We start from the raw sequence: 19,846 nt of genomic DNA, 5'->3' as shown, positions 1-19,846 counted from the left end.
TCACTGTAGCAGGATAGACCATCCATCTACATACTGTACCCATCACTGTAGCAGGATAGACCATCCATCTACATACTGTACCCATCACTGTAGCAGGGATAGACCATCCATCTACATACTGTAGCCATCACTGTAGCAGGATAGACCATCCATCTACATACTGTACCCATCACTGTAGTAGGATAGACCATCCATCTACATACTGTACCCATCACTGTAGCAGGATAGACCATCCATCTACATACTGTACCCATCACTGTAGCATGATAGACCATCCATCTACATACTGTACCCATCACTGTAGCAGGATAGACCATCCATCTACATACTGTAGCCATCACTGTAACAGGATAGACCATCCATCTACATACTGTACCCATCACTGTAGTAGGATAGACCATCCATCTACATACTGTACCCATCACTGTAGCAGGGATAGACCATCCATCTACATACTGTACCCATCACTGTAGCAGGATAGACCATCCATCAACATACTGTAGCCGTCACTGTAGCAGGATAGACCATCCATCTACATACTGTAGCCATCACTGTAGCAGGATAGACCATCCATCTACATACTGTACCCATCACTGTAGCAGGATAGACCATCCATCTACATACTGTACCCATCACTGTAGCATGATAGACCATCCATCTACATACTGTACCCATCACTGTAGCAGGATAGACCATCCATCTACATACTGTACCCATCACTGTAGCAGGATAGACCATCCATCTACATACTGTACCCATCACTATAGCAGGATAGACCATCCATCTACATACTGTACCCATCACTGTAGCAGGATAGACCATCCATCTATATACTGTACCCATCACTGTAGCAGGATAGACCATCCATCTACATACTGTACCCATCACTGTAGCAGGATAGACCATCCATCTACATACTGTACCCATCACTGTAGCAGGATAGACCATCCATCTACATACTGTACCCATCACTGTAGCAGGGATAGACCATCCATCTACATACTGTAGCCATCACTGTAGCATGATAGACCATCCATCTACATACTGTACCCATCACTGTAGCAGGATAGACCATCCATCTACATACTGTACCCATCACTGTAGCAGGATAGACCATCCATCTACATACTGTACCCATCACTATAGCAGGATAGACCATCCATCTACATACTGTACCCATCACTGTAGCAGGATAGACCATCCATCTATATACTGTACCCATCACTGTAGCAGGATAGACCATCCATCTACATACTGTACCCATCACTGTAGCAGGATAGACCATCCATCTACATACTGTACCCATCACTGTAGCAGGATAGACCATCCATCTACATACTGTACCCATCACTGTAGCAGGGATAGACCATCCATCTACATACTGTAGCCATCACTGTAGCAGGATAGACCATCCATCTACATACTGTACCCATCACTGTAGTAGGATAGACCAACCATCTACATACTGTACCCATCACTGTAGCAGGATAGACCATCCATCTACATACTGTACCCATCACTGTAGCAGGATAGACCATCCATCTACATACTGTACCCATCACTATAGCAGGATAGACCATCCATCTACATACTGTACCCATCACTGTAGCAGGATAGACCATCCATCTATATACTGTACCCATCACTGTAGCAGGATAGACCATCCATCTACATACTGTACCCATCACTGTAGCAGGATAGACCATCCATCTACATACTGTACCCATCACTGTAGCAGGATAGACCATCCATCTACATACTGTACCCATCACTGTAGCAGGGATAGACCATCCATCTACATACTGTAGCCATCACTGTAGCAGGATAGACCATCCATCTACATACTGTACCCATCACTGTAGTAGGATAGACCATCCATCTACATACTGTACCCATCACTGTAGCAGGATAGACCATCCATCTACATACTGTAGCCATCACTGTAGCATGATAGACCATCCATCTACATACTGTACCCATCACTGTAGCAGGATAGACCATCCATCTACATACTGTAGCCATCACTGTAACAGGATAGACCATCCATCTACATACTGTACCCATCACTGTAGTAGGATAGACCATCCATCTACATACTGTACCCATCACTGTAGCAGGATAGACCATCCATCTACATACTGTACCCATCACTGTAGCAGGATAGACCATCCATCTACATACTGTACCCATCACTGTAGCAGGATAGACCATCCATCTACATACTGTACCCATCACTGTAGCAGGATAGACCATCCATCTACATACTGTACCCATCACTGTAGCATGATAGACCATCCATCTACATACTGTACCCATCACTGTAGCAGGATAGACCATCCATCTACATACTGTACCCATCACTGTAGCAGGATAGACCATCCATCTACATACTGTACCCATCACTGTAGCAGGATAGACCAACCATCTACATACTGTACCCATCACTGTAGCAGGATAGACCATCCATCAACATACTGTACCCATCACTGTAACAGGATAGACCATCCATCTACATACTGTACCCATCACTGTAGCAGGATAGACCATCCATCAACATACTGTACCCATTACTGTAGCAGGATAGACCATCCATCTACATACTGTACCCATCACTGTAGCAGGATAGACCATCCACCTACATACTGTACCCATTACTGTAGCAGGATAGGCCATCCATCTACATACTGTACCCATCACTGTAGCAGGATAGACCATCCATCTACATACTGTAGCCATCACTGTAGCAGGATAGACCATCCATCTACATACTGTACCCATCACTGTAGCAGGATAGACCATCCATCTACATACTGTACCCATCACTGTAGCAGGATAGACCATCCATCTACATACTGTACCCATCACTGTAGCAGGATAGACCATCCATCAACATACTGTACCCATCACTGTAGCAGGATAGACCATCCATCTACATACTGTACCCATCACTGTAGCAGGATAGACCATCCATCTACATACTGTACCCATCACTGTAGCAGGATAGACCATCCATCTACATACTGTACCCATCACTGTAGCAGGATAGACCATCCATCAACATACTGTACCCATTACTGTAGCAGGATAGACCATCCATCTACATACTGTACCCATCACTGTAGCAGGATAGACCATCCATCTACATACTGTAGCCATCACTGTAGCAGTATAGACCATCCATCAACATACTGTAGCCATCACTGTAGCAGGATAGACCATCCATCAACATACTGTACCCATTACTGTAGCAGGATAGACCATCCATCTACATACTGAACCCATCACTGTAGCAGGATAGACCATCCATCAACATACTGTACCCATTACTGTAGCATGATAGACCATCCATCTACATACTGTACCCATCACTGTAGCAGGATAGACCATCCATCTACATACTGTACCCATCACTGTAGCAGGATAGACCATCCATCTACATACTGTACCCATCACTGTAGCAGGATAGACCATCCATCTACATAGTGTACCCATCACTGTAGCAGGATAGACCATCCATCTACATACTGTACCCATCACTGTAGCAGGATAGACCATCCATCTACATACTGTACCCATCACTGTAGCAGGATAGACCATCCATCTACATACTGTACCCATCACTGTAGGAGGATAGCATTTGTCCATAGCGGAGGCAGCCTGTTATAACACTGAGAAGGCAAACTCATACAGTGTGTCACACACAACTTCGGTGAAGGAGTTTAAATCTAACAGATTGGAAATTAGAAACAAATTGTGCGATGTATGCCAACATCACAAAAAATAAACTGTTAAAAACAAACTCTGGACATGGTCAAAAATAAGTGTTAGTTTGGGTGGTCCTCGCAGACAAAAATACCTTCTTCACATACCCTCTGGGACAGACAATACCTTCTTCACATACCCTCTGGGACAGACAATACCTTCTTCACATACCCTCTGGGACAGACAATACCTTCTTCACATACCCTCTGGGTCACACAATACCTTCTTCACATACCCTCTGGGACAGACAATACCTTCTTCATATACCCTCTGGGACAGACAATACCTTCTTCACATACCCTCTGGGACAGACAATACCTTCTTCACATACCCTCTGGGTCAGACAATACCTTCTTCACATACCCTCTGGGACAGACAATACCTTCTTCACATACCCTCTGGGACAGACAATACCTTCTTCACATACCCTCTGGGACAGACAATACCTTCTTCATATACCATCTGGGACAGACAATACCTTCTTCACATACCCTCTGGGACAGACAATACCTTCTTCACATACCCTCTGGGACAGACAATACCTTCTTCACATACCCTCTGGGACAGACAATACCTTCTTCACATACCCTCTGGGACAGACAATACCTTCTTCACATACCCTCTGGGACAGACAATACCTTCTTCACATACCCTCTGGGACAGACAATACCTTCTTCACATACCCTCTGGGTCAGACAATACCTTCTTCACATACCCTCTGGGACAGACAATACCTTCTTCACATACCCTCTGGGACAGACAATACCTTCTTCATATACCATCTGGGACAGACAATACCTTCTTCACATACCCTCTGGGACAGACAATACCTTCTTCACATACCCTCTGGGACAGACAATACCTTCTTCACATACCCTTCTGGGACAGACAATACCTTCTTCACATACCCTCTGGGACAGACAATACCTTCTTCACATACCCTCTGGGACAGACAATACCTTCTTCACATACCCTCTGGGACAGACAATACCTTCTTCACATACCCTCTGGGACAGACAATACCTTCTTCACATACCCTCTGGGACAGACAATACCTTCTTCACATACCCTCTGGGACAGACAATACCTTCTTCACATACCCTCTGGGACAGACAATACCTTCTTCACATACCCTCTGGGTCAGACAATACCTTCTTCACATACCCTCTGGGACAGACAATACCTTCTTCACATACCCTCTGGGACAGACAATACCTTCTTCACATACCCTCTGGGTCAGACAATACCTTCTTCACATACCCTCTGGGACAGACAATACCTTCTTCACATACCCTCTGGGTCAGACAATACCTTCTTCACATACCCTTTGGGACAGACAATACCTTCTTCACATACCCTCTGGGACAGACAATACCTTCTTAACATACCCTCTGGGACAGACAATACCTTCTTCACATACCCTCTGGGACAGACAATACCTTCTTCACATACCCTCTGGTACAGACAATACCTTCTTCACATACCCTCTGGGACAGACAATACCTTCTTCACATACCCTCTGGGTCAGACAATACCTTCTTCACATACCCTCTGGGACAGACAATACCTTCTTCACATACCCTCTGGGACAGACAATACCTTCTTCACATACCCTCTGGGACAGACAATACCTTCTTCACATACCCTCTGGGACAGACAATACCTTCTTCACATACCCTCTGGGACAGACAATACCTTCTTCACATACCCTCTGGGACAGACAATACCTTCTTCACATACCCTCTGGGTCAGACAATACCTTCTTCACATACCCTCTGGGACAGACAATACCTTCTTCACATACCCTCTGGGACAGACAATACCTTCTTCACATACCCTCTGGGACAGACAATACCTTCTTCACATACCCTCTGGGACAGACAATACCTTCTTCACATACCCTCTGGGACTAATGGAGTTCTAGTTCGAACATTTCCTGCTGCACAGTGAACACCCACGAACAGCTCTGATCAACAGCTGGTTTGTTTTTCTATTTTCTTAATTTTGCCTGCTGAGAACATCTAGACGTCTAATTCTTATTAAGTGTACTGTCAGATGTATGTGGTTGGGAGAACAGAAAATGCTCCTGTTTGGGACATGATCGAGTTTGCTGCCTTAGCTGTGTGTGGCAGTGCCATTGTGAGTGCCCTGTGCACGGTGTGGGTACCTGGAATGGCAGCGGGTTCTGGAGAGGTTCTGAAGGTCAAGGTTCCAGGTTGGGACTTCCCCTGCTGGTTCTCTGCCACCACAAACACATCATACTCTGTGTTCCACTCCAGTCCGCTCAGAACCACATACTCACTGCCACTGGGCAGCCGGATCTCTGGCTTCCAGTCGGTCTGATGCTTCTAAAGGACACACACAATCCATGGTCAACTTGATGATACAAAAATGATACAATACAGTATCTGACAGCCTCTTTTAGGAATGTATTCCTTGAAAGGACATGGGTACATAAGCATAATTTTTTTGCATATAAGAATGCACATTGTCTACAACTGTCTATGGTGCTTTGTACAGTGCCCCAAACCCACTGGTTTATAGCAGACTACTGTAGGTATTGTGAGTATTCACTGGTTTATAGCGGACTAGGTAGTGTGAGTACTCACTGGTTTAGAGCAGACTAGGTAGTAGCAGTACTCACTGGTTTATAGCAGACTAAGTAGTGTGAGTACTCACTGGTTTATAGCAGACTAGGTATTGTGAGTACTCACTGGTTTATAGCAGACTAGGTATTGTGAGTACTCACTGGTTTATAGCTGACTAGGTAGTGTGAGTACTCACTGGTTTATAGCAGACTAGGTATTGTGAGTACTCACTGGTTTATAACAAACTAGGTAGTAGTGGTAGTACTCACTGGTTTATAGCAGACTAGGTAGTGTGAGTACACACTGGTTTATAGCTGACTAAGTATTGTGAGTACTCGCTGGTTTATTGCGGACTAGGTAGTATGAGTACTCACTGGTTTATAGTGAACTAGGTACTGTGAGTACTCACTGCTTTATAGCGGACTAGGTATTGTGAGTACTCACCAGTTTATGGCGGACTATGTAGTAGTAATACTCACTGGTTTATAGCAGACTAGGTAGTGTGAGTACTCACTGGTTTATAGCAGACTAGGTAGTGTGAGTACTTACTGGTTTATAGCAGACTAGGTAGTGTGAGTACTTACTGGTTTATAGCAGACTAGATAGTAGCAGGACTCACCGGTTTATAGCAGACTAGGTAGTAGCAGGACTCACCGGTTTATAGCAGACTAGGTAGTAGCAGGACTCACCGGTTCATGGCAGACTAGGTAGTAGCAGTACTCACTGGTTTATAGCAGACTAGGTAGTAGCAGTACTCACTGGTTTAGCGGACTAGGTAGTAGCAGTACTCACTGGTTTATAGCGGACTAGGTAGTGTGTGATGGGTGAGCCTCCATCGTCCTGCTTGATCCAGTTGACTTTGAGGGAGTTGCCTTTGGTTTGAAGTGTTCCCTCCAGCTTAGGCGGTTCAGGTTCCCCTAAACAAACACATGAGTGATATCAAGGTTAGTTGGTGAGCTGAAGTGGTCATTCTGAAGACGTAGAATGTATTACAGCTGGTCAGCAGCTGCTGTTAAACCCTTAACTGGTTTCTCCTAAACCTGTTTCAAAGACGTGAAGAAAGCTGTTAATATTCTGTCCTAGTCTTCTCCAGATGGCACCATTCCTCCATACTGTTTTACCAGAGGCACTTGTCTGCCTCTCCAACTAAAAGTGCTCATGAACAAGCTGTGAGACTACTGTGGAGTGCTAAAGTGAAAGTAGCATTTATACAGCAATTACACATGATTGGTCAGGACACAGCCGTTAGGGGGGATGTTTGTACACTGTAAACTACTTGAGAGGGACAAATGAGGGTTAGTGCAAAAACGTTATTACAATGTGATAAATCGGTGAAATTGTTGGGATAAATTCAAAGTTATATCAGAAGGTGTATTTGTTTGTTGAATGAATGAATAAATACGTTATTCGGATGAATAACTCCCATTACAATCTGTGAGAGTGATCGCCACTGAAACAAACATCCAGCACACTAAACAGGAAAAGTGGGAATAGGGGGGCGCATAAGAAGGAAGTTAATTGAGACAAAATGTAAGACTATCAGAGCTAGTTTCAGGGAAATTGATTTAGATCTAAGTCAGTGGCCTAATGATATTCAAAAAAATAGGTAGAAGCCAATTTTACTTTACAAATGCCTTGCAAGTCAATAATTACTGCTAGATAAGTTGGGTGAAAAGTCCACGCTCATAGGAGAGGATGACATGCACTTCTGAGATCACAAACTTGCTTAGGATCAAATCATTTACGACAGGCTCATATTTTAATTGTACTTGTTCGAGTTGAAAAAAGGCCTGCTTTGTTCAAAGCAGGAAGGATTTTTTTGGGAGTGGCACAAAATGAAATACAGTGGATTTCTGCAGATATATATAGTAGCTAACACAAATGAGTATTGTGGATAGAGAATCCAGTCAAATATATCACTGAGCTAACAACTCTGCAGGTCAGTCAAGGAACATCATTCACAGTACTGAGAGGAGTTACAGTAGGAACACTTCCTTGCTAAATAACTGACAGTTACAGGGAGCTACAATCAGTCTCGACAGGTGAATGGCTACACATGATGGGTTAACAAGATGGAAAATAAATGGAAATAAATGGGACGTTATTGAATTGGGACATTTAGTATTTGTGTTATGAATGACTCTCCAGTAAAACGAAGATTCTTCTGATGAAAGTTGGGAACGAAAAGTTACCTTCTGCAGTGTGATGACATCATCAGCGCCATGCAAGCCACATGATGACAGTCACATGAAACGCACGCACGTGATTGGTTGAAAGGAAAGTGGAAACATGAAAGATATAAAAATAGACAACGTAAACATGGACAGGAAAAACACAGTTATAAGACTTGAAGACAAAATTAAACAAAACAGAGACTGAAGACTAACACAAAACAACAGTGAACTTTTGACAACACTGAAAACACAAGCAGGGACAAATGACAGGTTTTCCTCTGAGAGAAATGATGACTTCAGCTACTGTGGCTAATGCTCTAGATTTACAGTCATTTCAAATAAAATAACTTTCAAAATATGGTAATAAATGGAAAAGGGTACATCCCAAACCATCCTTCTCCTGCAAGACAAAATGATTGACAACAGAGGAAACGCTGCGGTATTTCCAACAAAGACATACATATTGGAAATACTGACAGAAAACAGCAGCATTGAAAAAGGGGACAAAAACACAGACATATTCCTAATACTACTTAGTATTGCTAATACTGACGGACATTGTAGTATCAGCTGTACATGTACAACCTACACATGACACGACAACACAAGAATATTTGGGGAGAGTTAAGTTGTATCAGTAAATGACCATAGCTTCTTACTGTAGGTACTGTTCAGTAAGAAGAGCAGCAGGTAATAGGGGGTGTTCTAGGCTATTTGTCTTGGTATAACAGAGTCTAAGTCACATACTAACTACTCATAATAACTACGATCTTTGGCGTAATCCCTAATAACCGCATAACAAACCTGAGTCCTCAGTGAAAAAATGAAAAATGCCATCTAAGAAGTCATATATATATATATATATACAAATTGTTAGTATGTCCGTACAAATCTGTTATCTGCAATATAATATTCCTGCAGATTAAAGGTATTCAACTATTTAGGTGAAATTGAGAGAACAGAAAGCAAAAGAAACATGAAACAATATTTCATGCCAAATCTCAATGGAAAACGGAGAGGCAAATGAAAGCCACATGAAATCCACTGACTGTATAAATAGACTAGACCGTTTTACTGGAGACAGACTGTTTTGCAAACACTTAGAAAGTTTGTCCAAAGTTCAAACTAATACTCAGAGTGAGTGTGTATGATGATGAGGCACTTACTTGTGTAAGAATAACCTGAGCGGTCCAACAGAAAAACAGATGAGAGAAAATGAATAAACAGAAAACTACACAACAAGAGTGTGACAAAAAAGAAAGAAAATAAACTATCAAGGCTTTATGATAGCAGCATCAACCAATCAGAATGTCCTCGGATACCAAACGATCAGTTCAACTCTACATATGCAGTGCATGGCATAATATTCCTGAGTTAGGAGTGGGCAGACGTTCCACTTCCAGTGACATTTACAACCAACAGGGGGCGATCAAGGGTAAGGAGAGAGAGAGAGAGAGAGAGAGAGAGAGAGAGAGAGAGAGAGAGAGAGAGAGGGGGAGAAAGAGAGAGAGAGGGGGAGAAAGAGAGAGAGAGACAGAGAGAGAGAGAGAGAGAGAGAGAGAGAGAGAGAGAGAGAGAGAGAGAGAGAGAGGGAGAAAGAGAGAGCAAGAAGGAGAGAGAGAGAGAGAGAGAAAGAGAGAGAGAGAGAGAGAGAGAGAGAGAGAGAGAGAGCAAGAAGGAGAGAGCAAGAAGGAGGAGAGAGAGACAGAGAGAGAGAGAGAGAGAGAGCAAGAAGGAGAGCAAGAAGGAGAGAGCAAGAAGGAGAGAGAGACAGAGAGAGAGAGAGAGAGAGAGAGCAAGAAGGAGAGAGCAAGAAGGAGAGAGAGAGACAGAGAGAGAGAGAGAGAGAGAGAGAGCAAGAAGGAGAGAGCAAGGAGAGAGAGAGAGCAAGAAGGAGAGAGAGAGAAGGAGAGAGAGAGAGAGAGACAGAGACAGAGAGAGAGAGAGAGGGAGAGAGGAGAGAGAGAGAGAGAGAGAGAGAGAGGGAGAGAGAGAGAGAGAGAGATCAAGGGTTGTCTCATCATCCTAGCAGTGAGAAATCAAGCCAGTTGTGCAGTAAAAGCTTCTTCCTAGATTTACAAGCACAGCATAGGGCAAATATGTTTGATCTGAAGGTTCTAAGTCAGTGCTGACCAATATGTCTATGGTGGAGCTGACAAACAGACTGTATCAACAGGGCTGAATGTATTGATTCATTCTAATGAGGAAGTGCAATGGGCAGTGGCAAGGTGGTTGTTGGGGAGGTGAGAAAGGAGGTGTTAAGTGTGACTTACGGACAGGCTCTGTCTTGAAGACCAGAGCGGGGCTAGTTTCACCCTCTCCCTTGCCGTTGATGGCTAACATCTTCACCTCATAGTTGGTCTCAGGCTTCAGGCCTATGATGGTAACTTCACTCAGAGTTCCTGAGTATACAAGTGAGAATCACAATTACTGACAAATCCACAACAAACTGCACTCAGACAGAAATATCCATTTGACAAGTAACAGGGATGCAATGATTACAGACAACAACATTAGCTTTTTTTCCTCATTAGAGGGTAAATCCAACTAGCTAAATTATTATATAGGACAGATGTTTCATTTAAAAAAGGCCAATGAATGAGAAAAATAAACATAAAGAAGCACATTTCCTTTTTTTTATCCCTCACATCCCTCTCTCTTTACCCTCGTAGCACCCCCGTCCTTTTTTTATCCCTCACATCCCTCTCTCTTTACCCTCGTAGCACCCCCGTCCTGCCCCTGTTCTCACCTCCTTGGACCTCATAGACCTTCTGCACCCAGCTGCCCCTGTACTCACCTCCTTGGACCTCATAGACCTTCTGCACCCAGGTGCCCCTGTACTCACCTCCTTGGACCTCATAGACCTTCTGCACCCAGCTGCCCCTGTACTCACCTCCTTGGACCTCATAGACCTTCTGCACCCAGGTGCCCCTGTACTCACCTCCTTGGACCTCATAGACCTTCTGCACCCAGGTGCCCCTGTACTCACCTCCTTGGACCTCATAGACCTTCTGCACCCAGCTGCCCCTGTACTCACCTCCTTGGACCTCATAGACCTTCTGCACCCAGCTGCCCCTGTACTCACCTCCTTGGATCTCATAGACCTTCTGCACCCAGCTGCCCCTGTACTCACCTCCTTGGACCTCATAGACCTTCTGCACCCAGGTGCCCCTGTACTCACCTCCTTGGACCTCATAGACCTTCTGCACCCAGGTGCCCCTGCCCACAGTCTTCCATTCAGCCCGGTACCGGAGGACGGGTACACCCCCGGTGGCGTCAGGCTCCTGGAACTCCACCCTGGCTGAGCTGGAGAACGGCTCCACCCCCCCGAGGGACGGGGCTGACGGGACATCTAGAGAGGAGAGGAATCACACATAAAGGTACTCATTAGAGAACTACAGTACATTTCATTCGATGACGGCATTAAATATTAGATTCACAATATAGAAGCATGACGATTTTGGATAATTAGCTACAGATTGTGATTATGACTGACCAGCCTGAATGAGGAGAAACTCCTTGGATTCTGTGCCCATCTCATTGGAAGCAGTACAGTTGTAGCTCCCAAAGTCATTCTCAGACTCTGGGGTGACCTGGAACAGAGGAGAGAATCAATGCATGAAAGTGGGCAGAAAAGCATTACAAACACAAGGTGACTAAGATGCTTGAGTCAGTTTGTTCCACTGTTGTTTGTCCATTAGAGATGCCTGTTTGTATTCCTCTGTCTCTGTGCTTCCCTCTACTGAATAATGAAAACACACTCAGTCTCCCCACAGTGGAACTGGGGGAGAACCCTGCAAATACTAGCTGTCACACATTAAATCTTTATGACATGTAGAGTGTTCTTAATTCTGTGTGTGTATTCATGTGTGTGTGTGTGCTCAAGCATGTGTGTGTGCTCATGCATCTGTGTGTGTGTGTGTGTGTGTGTGTGCGCAGTATGCCTATGTGTATGCGAGTGTGTGTGTATTTGAGTGGGTCTCTACCTCCAGGTAGCTGGCTGTGGGGCTCTGGAAAACCTTGGCTTTGGTGACGTTAGCGTTGGGAAGCTGAAACCCGTCTCTCAGCCACAGCATGGACACGTCACTGGGGTGGGCCAGGACCTCACAGCTGATGTTAGCTGCATTCCCCTCCCAGGTATACACTGTCACTGAGCCCTGGATCTTAGGGGCATCTATGGAGGAATGAACCAGCAATGTGAATAAGAGATTGCTGTCTTTTGTCTTAAATATTTAAAAGAGTAGGTTTTGGCTCAAATGTTGGAAGCTGCAGGCAGTATGCCAGGCCTGATGAAGACTGAACACTAGAGACAGTGGTTGCGTCCTTATTCCCTATATAGTATACTACTTTTGGGACCCTATGGGCCCTGGCAAAAGTAGTGCACTATAGGGTGTAGGGCTCTGGTCAAAAGTAGTGCACTATAGGGAATAGGATGCCATTTCAGATGCAGCCCTGTGACATGAAGAGCTCTTACAGCGGACTTCCAGGTAGGCGGGTTGAGAATCCACTCCGATGGCGTTGCGTGCAGAGCAGAGGTACTGGCCAGCGTCGGTGAACTTGGCGTACTTCAGCGTGAGGGAGGACACACGAGCATCACTCCTCACTACGACGTTCCCATCCAGACTCTATAGGGCAGGAAATCACAGGGTAGCAAGCAACAAATGACCTCTGTTTGCAGTACATCAATGTTAACCTCATACCCCATTGTGATCCATTCATTATTGAGAACCAATACATTATAACACTATGTAGTTATATCATAGTAACATTGAACTCTGAGCCTGGAGACAAACCATTGTAGCACTGAGTGCTTTTCCTATGGCTGTAACATCAAAAGGTGATGACACGACACATGGCCTGCCCTTACGAGAGAGACAGAGATACTGTAGAGAAACATCACAACCCTCTGTATTGTACAGTAGAGATGTGTACAGTAGCAGAGCACATCACTAATGGTTCAAGAAGCTGTATGGATGGAGCCATCAAGAGCTTTTCACACAATGGCTGTAGAGTGAGGTGGCTGAAATCAGATACTGCAGGCTATTTAGGTCTGAGCCTGTTAAACGCTACTGGTGTATAGTAGTGGTTCCTGTGGACAGATAACATGCCTAGCTTGCACTTTTACACACACAGCCTGCTGAGTGGTTCACTTTATCGTGCCAAATTCAACTAGACATTAATAATATATTGACATACTAAGTGTTGAATTATTTGTGTTTTCCAACAGCAACATACTGTCTGATGTATAGTTCATACATCTACTGTATACATATTATAGGGCAGGCATTCTAGTACTGTACAAAACCCGTGGTTGATCCATGAAATGTCAACTCACTAAAATGATTCTATTCCTCAGAATGAACTAGCTACCTAGTCAGAGCAGTGCAAACTGTCACTGTCTCTGTAACTCTAAAGCAACACCATGCTGACTAAATTCATAAAGGGTTAAGACTCAGAAGTAGAACAATAAGGGTTCAGAAGGAGAACCAAAGCATGTGAAATGGGGAAGAGGGCAAAAACATAGCGTGCCGATACATTCAAGTCCGTGCCAATTAAAACTAGAGCAGAAACCCTGCTAATGGCTAATAGGATTGATGTTCGTCTCAAAATACATTACTTTAATTCATTAACGCCAGATACACAAGGTCTAAATAAACAGTCATGTACGTAACCTTTAACGTCGGGGTCGACTACTCTTGTTGTTGACACTGAACAGTCTGGGTCAGCTACTCTTGTTGTTGACACTGAACAGTCTGGGTCTGCTACTCTTGTTGTTGTTGTTGACACTGAACAGTCTGGGTCTGCTACTCTTGTTGTTGACACTGAACAGTCTGGGTCTGCTACTCGTGTTGTTGTTGACACTGAACAGTCTGGGTCTGCTACTCTTGTTGTTGTTGTTGACACTGAACAGTCTGGGTCTGCTACTCTTGTTGTTGACACTGAACAGTCTGAGTCTGCTACTCTTGTTGTTGACACTGAACAGTCTGGGTATGCTACTCTTGTTGTTGTTGTTGACACTGAACAGTCTGGGTCTGCTACTCTTGTTGTTGACACTGAACAGTCTGAGTCTGCTACTCTTGTTGTTGACACTGAACAGTCTGGGTCTGCTACTCTTGTTGTTGTTGTTGACACTGAACAGTCTGGGTCTGCTACTCTTGTTGTTGACACTGAACAGTCTGGGTCTGCTACTCTTGTTGTTGTTGACACTGAACAGTCTGGGTCTGCTACTCTTGTTGTTGTTGTTGACACTGAACAGTCTGGGTCTGCTACTCTCACGCCAGTCCAAAGCACTGTTAACTCATGTAAGGGAAGACCCCCCTGTATTGGACAAAAATGAATGGTAAGTCATTGGCATCGGACAAACCATATACACATTGTCACTGAACATACCACACTGAACAGTCTGGGTCTGTCTGCTACTCTTGTTGTTGTTGTTGACACTGAACAGTCTGGGTCTGCTGAACAGTCTGGGTCTCTTGTTGTTGACACTGAACAGTCTGGGTCTGCTACTCTTGTTGTTGACACTGAACAGTCTGGGTCTGCTACTCTTGTTGTTGACACTGAACAGTCTGGGTCTGTTACTCTTGTTGTTGTTGACACTGAACAGTCTGGGTCGGCTACTCTTGTTGTTGTTGTTGACACTGAACAGTCTGGGTCGGCTACTCTTGTTGTTGACACTGAACAGTCTGGGTCTGCTACTCTTGTTGTTGACACTGAACAGTCTGGGTCTGCTACTCTTGTTGTTGACACTGAACAGTCTGGGTCTGCTACTCTTGTTGTTGACACTGAACAGTCTGGGTCTTCTGAACAGTCTGGGTCTCTTGATGTTGTTGTTGACACTGAACAGTCTGGGTCTGCTACTCTTGATGTTGTTGTTGACACTGAACAGTCTGGGTCTGCTACTCTCACGCCAGTCCAAAGCACTGTTAACTCATGTAAGGGAAGACCCCCCTGTATTGGACAAAAATGAATGGTAAAAATGAGTCATTGGCATCGGACAAACCATATACACATTGTCCAATACCACCCAATTCGGCGTTGATTCATGCAAAGCATATTGCAAATGCCATATGGCAATTGCCAGTTGTAACACTTTAAAAATTCAACAGGTGGCGAATCCGCTCCACCGTGGTTTTTCATATTGGATATGTAACCCAAGTCAACGTCCAAAAGCAACATTTTGAAAAAATTCATTTTTTGTAAAAAACTTATCACCCCTTAAAAAAGTGCTTTCTGGACCGTTTTTCGAAATTCTTTCGATTTTTTTGTCAATTACACATGTGTAAGAACTGTATGAATATACTTTTGTCCAATTTTATTATGATAAAAAAAAATAAAAAATTTTACATGCGCATAAGGAATATGTTTTGTCCATTTTCAATATGATTTCATACGAAGTCAAAAGTCAAAAGTCAAAAATGTCAAAATTTTGGAAAAAACTTCACACACCCTTAAAAAGTGCTTTCTGGACCGTTTTTCGAAATTCTTTCAAATTTTGTGTCAATTACACACGTATAAGAACTGTATCAACATACTTTAGTTGTATTTTAATATCATATTATTATTTATTTTTTTACTTGTGCATAAGGAATATGATTTGTCCATTTACAATATGATTTCATAGGAAGTCAAAAGTCAAAGTCAAAAGTCACTTTTTTTGGGGCCAAATGCCATATGAAATTTGACATGCTCAAAAATGCAAAATCGACTGGCCTGATGAACACAGGATGGCCGAGCAGTGATAGTTGTACCTTTCCATCACTCGTTGTGTTGATTTCATCATGTCCATTTGGTGATGTTTTTTCACTATACAATCATATTGCAAGTGCACGTGCATTTGCAATATGGTTCAATTGGCATTTACCATATAAAATTTGACATGCTCAAAAATGCAAAATTGACTGGCCTGATGAACACAGGATGGCCGAGCAGTGATAGTTGTACCTTTCCATCACTCGTTGTGTTGATTTCATCATGTCCATTTGGTGATGTTTTTTCACTGTTGAATCATATTGCAAGTGCGCGTGCATTTGCAATATGGTTCAATTGGCATTTACCATATGAAATTTGACATGCTCAAAAATGCAAAATTGACTGGCCTGATGAACACAGGATGGCCGAGCAGTGATAGTTGTACCTTTCCATCACTCGTTGTGTTGATTTCATCATGTCCATTTGGTGATGTTTTTTCACTATACAATCATATTGCAAGTGCACGTGCATTTGCAATATGGTTCAATTGGCATTTACCATATGAAATTTGAAATGCTCAAAAATGTTAAATTGACTGGTCTGATGAACACAGGATGGCCGAGCAGTGATAGTTGTACCTTTCCATCACTCGTTGTGTTGATTTCATCATGTCCATTAGGTGATGTGATGTGATTACAATCATATTGCAAGTGCACGTGCATTTACATTTACCATATGAAATTTGAAATGCTCAAAATGTTAAATTGACTGGTCTGATGAACACAGGATAGCAGTGATAGTTGTACATTTCCATCTTCGTTGTGTTGATTTCATCATGCCACCTTCATGTCCATTTGGTGATGTTTTTCCCTCTTGAATCCTCCTCATGTCCCCCCTGATGAACCAGGATGGCCGAGCCTCCTCCCGTTGTGTTGATTTCTCTGTCCAGATGACTTCGAATCCTCCTCCTCCAACCATTTTGCAAAAGAAGGTCGACGACATCCGATCCTCGTTTGCTAAGTCAAACGACACCGCTGGTTCTGCTCACACTGCCCTACCCTGTGCTCTGACCTCTTTCTCCCCTCTCTCTCCAGATGACATCTCGCGTCTTGTGACGGCCGGCCGCCCAACAACCTGCCCGCTTGACCCTATCCCCTCCTCTCTTCTCCAGACCATCTCCGGTGACCTTCTCCCTTACCTCACCTCGCTCATCAACTCATCCCTGACCGCTGGCTACGTCCCTCCCGTCTTCAAGAGAGCGAGAGTTGCACCCCTTCTGAAAAAACCTACACTCGATCCCTCCGATGTCAACAACTACAGACCAGTATCCCTTCTTTCTTTTCTCTCCAAAACTCTTGAACGTGCCGTCCTTGGCCAGCTCTCCCGCTATCTCTCTCAGAATGACCTTCTTGATCCAAATCAGTCAGGTTTCAAGACTAGTCATTCAACTGAGACTGCTCTTCTCTGTATCACGGAGGCGCTCCGCACTGCTAAAGCTAACTCTCTCTCCTCTGCTCTCATCCTTCTAGACCTATCGGCTGCCTTCGATACTGTGAACCATCAGATCCTCCTCTCCACCCTCTCCGAGTTGGGCATCTCCGGTGCGGCCCACGCTTGATTGCGTCCTACCTGACAGGTCGCTCCTACCAGGTGGCGTGGCGAGAATCCGTCTCCTCACCACGTGCTCTCACCACTGGTGTCCCCAGGGCTCTGTTCTAGGCCCTCTCCTATTCTCGCTATACACCAAGTCACTTGGCTCTGTCATAACCTCACATGGTCTCTCCTATCATTGCTATGCAGACGACACACAATTAATCTTCTCCTTTCCCCCTTCTGATGACCAGGTGGCGAATCGCATCTCTGCATGTCTGGCAGACATATCAGTGTGGATGACGGATCATCACCTCAAGCTGAACCTCGGCAAGACGGAGCTGCTCTTCCTCCCGGGGAAGGACTGCCCGTTCCATGATCTCGCCATCACGGTTGACAACTCCACTGTGTCCTCCTCCCAGAGCGCTAAGAACCTTGGCGTGATCCTGGACAACACCCTGTCGTTCTCAACTAACATCAAGGCGGTGGCCCGTTCCTGTAGGTTCATGCTCTACAACATCCGCAGAGTACGACCCTGCCTCACACAGGAAGCGGCGCAGGTCCTAATCCAGGCACTTGTCATCTCCCGTCTGGATTACTGCAACTCGCTGTTGGCTGGGCTCCCTGCCTGTGCCATTAAACCCCTACAACTCATCCAGAACGCCGCAGCCCGTCTGGTGTTCAACCTTCCCAAGTTCTCTCACGTCACCCCGCTCCTCCGCTCTCTCCACTGGCTTCCAGTTGAAGCTCGCATCCGCTACAAGACCATGGTGCTTGCCTACGGAGCTGTGAGGGGAACGGCACCTCAGTACCTCCAGGCTCTGATCAGGCCCTACACCCAAACAAGGGCACTGCGTTCATCCACCTCTGGCCTGCTCGCCTCCCTACCACTGAGGAAGTACAGTTCCCGCTCAGCCCAGTCAAAACTGTTCGCTGCTCTGGCCCTCCAATGGTGGAACAAACTCCCTCACGACGCCAGGACAGCGGAGTCAATCACCACCTTCCGGAGACACCTGAAACCCCACCTCTTTAAGGAATACCTAGGATAGGATAAAGTAATCCTTCTCACCCCCCTTAAAAGACCTAGATGCACTATTGTAAAGTGGCTGTTCCACTGGATGTCATAAGGTGAAAGCACCAATTTGTAAGTCGCTCTGGATAAGAGCGTCTGCTAAATGACTTAAATGTAAATGTAAATGTAAATGTTTTTTCACTATAGAATCATATTGCAAGTGCACGTGCATTTTGCAATATGGTTCAATGGACAATTACCATATGAAATTTGACATGCTCAAAAATCCTGCAGAAATGCAAAATTGACTGGCCAGATAAACTCGGGATGGCCTGACAGTGATAGTTGCTCCTTTCCATCGCTCGTTGTTTTGACTTCATCATGTCCATTTTGTGATGTTTTTCACTGTTGAATCATATTGCAAGTGCGCGTGCATTTGCAATATGGTTCAATTGGCATTTACCATATGAAATTTGACATGCTCAAAAATGCAAAATTGACTGGCCTGATGAACACAGGATGGCCGAGCAGTGATAGTTGTACCTTTCCATCACTCGTTGTGTTGATTTCATCATGTCCATTTGTTTATGTTTTCTCACTTTTGCAAAGTCACTGTGCATTTGCAATATGTTTCAATGGGCAGGTACCATCACGAATTTGTCATGCTATAAAAACCCTGCAGGAATGTGAAATTGACTGGCCCGATGAACTCGGGATGGCTGGGCAGTGATTCTGGTTCATCTCAATGGCTCGTTAAGGTTGATTTCAGAATGTCACTTTTGGTGATGGTACCTCACTGTTTAAACATATTGCAAATGGACAAGAGTCACCAGCAAGTCACCGTCCATCAGTCAATTAGATATAATTCTGACAACAAACTGATACAAACTGACACTAAACCCACTTTTTCCAAATCGTTTAGTAGCCAACTATCACATACTTCAGAGCTGGCCCAAAATTCACAACGCCTTATGTTCAAACCATAAAAAAAACATAAAACACGTAGTTACGTTCTAGCTGCGGGTCCA

The 19,846-nt window shown here is 44.4% G+C and overlaps 1 protein-coding gene across 1 annotated transcript in view; it reads right to left on the bottom strand.

Annotated features, from left to right (window-relative positions):
* The window catches only part of LOC115136717 (neural cell adhesion molecule 1-like), a 124,911-nt gene that overhangs the window by 11,976 nt on the left and 93,089 nt on the right, over positions 1–19,846 (bottom strand). The window contains 7 exon segments of the mRNA XM_065024431.1: positions 5,930–6,110; positions 7,143–7,267; positions 10,798–10,926; positions 11,706–11,876; positions 12,021–12,117; positions 12,511–12,698; positions 12,999–13,149. Of these exon segments, the coding sequence (XP_064880503.1) occupies positions 5,930–6,110; positions 7,143–7,267; positions 10,798–10,926; positions 11,706–11,876; positions 12,021–12,117; positions 12,511–12,698; positions 12,999–13,149 (1,042 nt within the window).

This window comes from Oncorhynchus nerka, linkage group LG11, assembly GCF_034236695.1.
Source record: "Oncorhynchus nerka isolate Pitt River linkage group LG11, Oner_Uvic_2.0, whole genome shotgun sequence".
NCBI classification, from domain to species: Eukaryota; Metazoa; Chordata; class Actinopteri; order Salmoniformes; family Salmonidae; genus Oncorhynchus; species Oncorhynchus nerka.
Note: the sequence above shows the minus strand (reverse complement) of the source record. Positions and strands in the feature narration are given on the sequence as shown.